The sequence below is a fragment of the Sorex araneus genome, chromosome 6, assembly GCF_027595985.1.
Source record: "Sorex araneus isolate mSorAra2 chromosome 6, mSorAra2.pri, whole genome shotgun sequence".
Taxonomy (NCBI): domain Eukaryota; kingdom Metazoa; phylum Chordata; class Mammalia; order Eulipotyphla; family Soricidae; genus Sorex; species Sorex araneus.
The window spans coordinates 157,334,448-157,340,447 of record NC_073307.1 but is presented as its reverse complement, the minus strand read 5'-3'; the positions used below and the strand labels follow the sequence as shown (position 1 = coordinate 157,340,447).

The 6,000-nt window shown below is 39.0% G+C and overlaps 1 protein-coding gene across 1 annotated transcript in view; it reads right to left on the bottom strand.

Annotated features, from left to right (window-relative positions):
* Positions 1-201: 201 nt before the first annotated feature.
* LOC129406051 (olfactory receptor 1440-like) overlaps positions 202-6,000 on the bottom strand; it is a 30,114-nt gene continuing 24,315 nt past the window's right edge. Inside the window, exon 3 of the mRNA XM_055143796.1 lies at positions 202-1,164. Coding sequence (XP_054999771.1) covers positions 202-1,164 — 963 coding nt within the window. The remainder of the gene's footprint in view (positions 1,165-6,000) is intronic.

Below are 6,000 nucleotides of genomic sequence, written 5' to 3'. Positions count from 1 at the left end.
GGGCTCCTAGAAACAAACTTCTAATTCCAATTTCAACTATGGTGACATTATCTCACAACTAAGAATGATGACATAAGGAGGAAGAAAACAGATTATTCATTATTATCTGTACATGACTGTTATTATAACTGACAATAGATCACTTATAAATTCTTACACTACCTTTATTATATGTCTTAAAACCCCCTACTAGGTATTACTCTATTGAGATAAAAATCTTGCCCTCTTCATCACCTTTTTAAGAGCCTCTTTGATCTCCTTGTTCCTCAGACTATAGATAAGAGGATTCAACATGGGAATAACATTAACATAGAACACTGACAGAACCTTGTCCCGATTCTTGGAATGATTAGAATTAGGACGCATGTACACTGAGAGGGCTGTGCCATAGAAGAGGGTGACAACTGCCAGGTGGGAGGCACAGGTATTGAAGGCCTTGAGACTGCCTTTAGCAGAGGATATTTTCAGGATGGAAGCTACAATAAAACCATAGGATAAAAGGATAAAGAGCATAGAACCAAACGCAAACAACAGAGCTACCAGAAAAATAATGATTTGGCAAACAAAGGTATTGGAGCAAGCCAAGGAAACAATCTGGGGTAATTCACAGAAGAAATGTCGAATGACATTTGGACCACAGTAATAAAGATTGATGCAAGGCACAGTTTCAACTAAACTACCAATAAAACCACTTCCAATGGTTGCAGTAACCATTTTGCAACAGAGGTTAGGGTTCATAATGGCTGAGTACTGCAGAGGGTTACCAATGGCTACATATCTGTCATAGGCCATGATGGCTAAGATGCAGCACTCAGAAATACCCATCCAAGCAAACACAGAATACTGAGTAGCACATGAAACAAAGGAAATCGTCTTTCTATCCTTAAATAAATCTGAAAGCATCCTTGGGCTAATGGAAGTTGTATAGCAGATATCTATGAATGACAGGCAACTGAGAAAAAAGTACATAGGTGTGTGCAGGTGAGAGTCCATTCTGATTAGGATGATCAGACCCAGGTTTGAAATTAGGGTCACCAGGTAGATCACTAGGAAGACAGGAAAGAGAATGAGCTGCAGATCTTTTTCACTTGTGAGTCCCAAGAGGACAAACATGGTCACGGAGGTGTGGTTTCTATATCCTTCCTTAGAGATGCTTTCAGACATCTGTTGAAGAAAAGATGAAAGAAAATATTCAGACTCAAAACACCAAAAGGAGGGCTAGAGAGAGATTGCAGGAATGACACTTGCTTTGAACATGACCAACATCGGACAAATCCTTGAAATCACATGTTTTCCTTAGGGGTGATCCTTGAACAGAGAGCCAGGAGTAACTTCTGGTCATGCCATGTGTGAGCAAATGCTTCACTCCATCACCCAACAAAGAAAAATCAAAACAGAATGCTCATTATTTCTCTAGCCAGGTAGCTGACTCTAAGTATAGTCTTATACTTATATTCTTGTATTTAATATTGTGTCAATTTGTATATTTTATGGATACTCTCCAATGTTTTAGATGTTTTGGGAATGTATAAATTTATCACACATTTACAAAAGAGCAACACCAACAACAAAACAACCGAATCAAATTTGGCATATAACTTAGACACTTCTCTGTATAAAAATAAAAAGAAAAGGTCGCGCAGGCGGCGAGGCAGGTGAAGGAAGGAAGAAGGCCAAACTGGTTGCTCGATCGGTTTATTTCATGTCCATCTCCATTCTCCTCTGATTCTCCTCCTGCTTCTTTCTCCCCCATCCTACTTCATTCTCTCTCTCTCTGCCTCTCTCCCGGCTCTCGGTCTCTCTCTCGATCTGTGGATCTGGCCCCCGTGGATCTGGCTCCCGTGGATCTGGCTCCCATGGATCTGGCCCCGGTGGGTCTGGCGCCGTGGATCTGCCTCCAACCCACTCTTCCAACCTAGTTAAATCTCCACAGCATCAGGGGGTTGGGGCATACACATAGGTGTGGTCAGCAATAGATTAAGGTTCTTTTTCCTCAGGGGATGCTTCTCCTAGGACTTAATTCTCTTTCAGCAGGAGGATCCACCCAAGGGCAGAGTCCCATGAATGTGTTTCTCTTCTCCTCAGCCAGCAAACATATAAGAATTCATAATATTAATTATTTTGTATGGACACAATAAGAGATGCATTAAAGCTTATAGAATTGCTCTCCTGGGGCCATCTCAATCTCAGACTACAGTGCTCAGGCCAGATCAGTCTTTCCTATCCCTGGCAGGGTCCCAGTCTCATAATTACTATTGGATCATGACAGCATTTGTCTATGATCAAGCTCTTAACTTATAGTTAAGAATTAGGCACTTTGGCCAGGCCCATCTCGATGCCAGGGTAGCACATAACTCACCGCTTGCCCTGGATCCTTCCCGTCCCACGTCGGGGACCCTGCTTTGGGGTGCTAGGAACTGAGGGCAACTGAGGCTTAAGTGGAGAAAGCAGATGCCCAGGAGGGAATATCGAGGCCAATTAAGTCTTAAGTTATAAAAACATAATATTGTCTTCTTGTGTCTATACAAAAAAGACATAGCTTTAAAGTAAATTATTCAAAAGGCATAAAGAGGAGAGAAAGGCAATGTTATAATATTCAGTGTCCTAGGAAGTTCTGACCTTACCAATTAACAGAGTTTGATTAAGGGAAGAGCAGATAAACTGGTAGAATTGGTTACAGATAAACAAGAGAATGGGAGTGACTCGGGAGCACTTTGATGGGTGTGACTGATAAACCTAAGCTCCTAGTGGCAAGGGGGAAAGGACAAACCAATGATATCCAACACTTCTCAACAGACACACGAAAAGAATATTGTATATCCCTTATTAGGAAGTGAAAACCAAATAGTTAACTGCAGTATATCAATTCACACCTGTGAGAATCACATAAGGCAAATATTGAGATCAGTCTTGGCGAAGAAGTGGAGAGAAGTGAATTCTGGTGCATAATTGTGGTTAATGTAAACTGTTGAGCGTGATATCAGTTCGTACAACACTGGTAAATATCATGGAGTTAAAAATATTGAAATGGAGATTCTATATGTTCTCATAGTACTACACTCGGGCACTTATTCAACATGTAAGAAAACATTTATTAAATCCATATGCTAATAAGCACATTATTTGCAACTGCCAACATAAATGTCCATCAACATGGTCACATCTAGAAGCTGGTACATATATTTTTGGAATGTTTTATCATTAGAAAAGATAAAATACATTTTTAAACAAATGGTTTGGTCTTGAGTTAATTATTCTGTGAAATGAGTCATGAATAGAAAGGATATAATTATACTGAAGGACAATGCATATTGCTTATATGTAGAATGTAAATAATCACAGCAATTGAACTGAACGAAACTGCAAAACCGATCAAAGAACCATATGCAAAGAACTCTGTGGAACCAATGACACTGTTCCTAATCTGAGTAAGTGTAATGATCGTGATTGTTCTCCAAATAATGCCAGATTCATGACTTCTCACTAAGAAATTTTTATTTTACATATTTTTTAGCTCACCTTTAATTTGAGTTCATCGTATATTTCGTTCACCTTTCTTTTTCTAACATGCCTAAATTTTCTTTTGTTTTAGATACAGGTGCTGTTTATTCACCCTTCATTTTTCCCTCATATAATTATTGACATAACATTTCTACCGGACCCTGCAGAATGAGGAGGAGGAGGAGTAGGAAGAAGAAGAAGAAGAAAGAAGAAAAAGGGGAAGAAGAAGAGGAAGAGGGAGAGAAGAGGAAGATGAGGAATAGGAATAGGAAGAAGAAGAGGAAGACGAGGAAGAAGAAGAAGAAGAAGAAGAAGAAGAAGAAGAAGAAGAAGAAGAAGAAGAAGAAGGAGAAGGAGAAGGAGAAGAATAAGGAGAAGGAGAAGGAGAAGGAGCAAAGAAGGAGCAGGAGAAGGAGAAAAAGAAGAAGGAAGAGGTGCAGGAGAAGGAGAAGGAAAGGAGGAAGAAAAAGAGGAGGAGAAGAACAAAAGGAGCAAGAGGAGAAGGAGGAGGTTGATGAGGAGGGGTGAGGAGGAGGGGTGAGGAGAGGGGGACGTTGGTGGGGAGAGCGGGAGGGTGAGAAGAACAAAAAGATGGAAAGTAAACATTAAAAGTGATGCTTGTTTTTTAGGAAAGATCATTAATACTTTCTAATATTTAATTGTCTGAATTGGGAATATTTTGTAGGTTAGGAAGCAAAGTCTGAAGAGCTCTATTGAACACTTCAGTACAGAATAGATTATTCTCATAAAAGCAATTGGTCCATTTATTCGTGACTGGATTTTTTTCTTATTTTAGAGCCTACAATAGTAACAGATGACAAACAGATCTACTCAATTCTGGATGGCGCCCAGAGAATCTTCTGAGGCCACTAAAGAATAGAACTGATAAGGTAGTACAGAACTCTAAAATAATTCACAGCTCATTGAGTCTTAGTTCTTTTTTCTTAAACAGACGAGTAAGAGGCAGTGTAGATCCACTTTATGTTATGACACTGTCCTTCAACAGATTTTGCCTTACATTTACATGCTAAAGGAGGTATGGAAAGGACTCCTTAAACTTTAAAATTTAAGGACAATGATACTGAGATGTTTGTATACATTTTGATTTCTTTCTACATCATAGGTGTTTGATATTCTTCAGAGCAGTATCTAATAACTCACCTAAGGATTCTTCAAATTTCTACTCTCCAGTGATGCAGGTTCTTTTACTTGTAGTGTACCCAGGGTTCAGAAAAGGCCAATAGATGTTTGTCTTCCTGCTTTGAGGGGATCCTCATCAGTGTTCTAAGAGACTTAGGCAGTTAACTTGAGGGGAACCAACAATCTTTTGCTAATGATGTTTGACTCACTGAAACTCCAGAAATCATCCTAATGTGGAAAAAAGAAGCTTTAAATGTTCCTGAACCTGCTCCATCACATCTAAGAAAGAAAATGGGAGGGCAGCGGCAATTAAGCAGAGCAACTAACATTGCAACCTTTCAATTACCTCTCCTGGGTACAGAGGCAGATGAAGTCTATTAATTGGTCTAAACAATATATTCCTTCATGACATTAATCTTTTGAGACTTCATCATATCAAAATTCCTTTCACCCTCGAAGAAATATTGGTCTGTTATAAAGAACATTTTAAAATTTTTGTTTGTTTGGAGATCACCTTTGGCAATGCTCAGTGCTTATGCCAGGCTCTGTATTCAGAGATCTCTCCTGGGTGGTATTTAGGGGATTATCTGGGGTGTCAGGAATCAAATGCAGATCAGCAACAGGCAAGGCAAGTGCTTGACCCAGACCTATCTGTCTAGCTTCTCTGCAGACCTTTTAAATGGTGAAATAAATTTATATCACCAAAACATATTAATAATCATCAAAGAACCTCTGGGAAAAATCTGGTATTAACCTTCAACTGTGAAGTGTGTTTCTTCAGTAGAGGATTGTAGCTTTCCACCATCTTATTTAAAACAGTTCTTTGGATTTAAGATTTTACTATATAGAATTACAACATTGATTTATCATTTGAAAAGTTAATAACTGAATGTAGACGATCATAAAATAAAATTAAAAATTATATTTTAGTAAATTATGAATAAAATCCTCACATTTTATTTAAGAATGAAATAATCTAAATTATTTTATTTCGGTACTTTCATTTATAAAATTGTTACTTAGCCTTTTCCTGAAAACATCATACCCGGAGAGTCCACTTTCCTCCCCAGAGTTCTAAGTACCCCTCCTGCCATGAGAGCTCAGTTCTCTAGACAAATTCATCAGTTTTGACGACTTTGAGCACTTGATGTTCCCTTACAATCTTTGCTTTTCTCTCTTGTGTTAGGAATAATCACTCTCTCTGATTTAGGTGGCATACCCTAGGGTTATCAGGGTTTATTCCTGACTCTGTGCTCAGGGATCACTCTTGGAGGGGCTTGGGGGACCTAATGTACACTGGGAGGGCAGCCAGTTTGGCCACATGCAAGGCTAACACCATACGGGCTGTACAATTGCTCC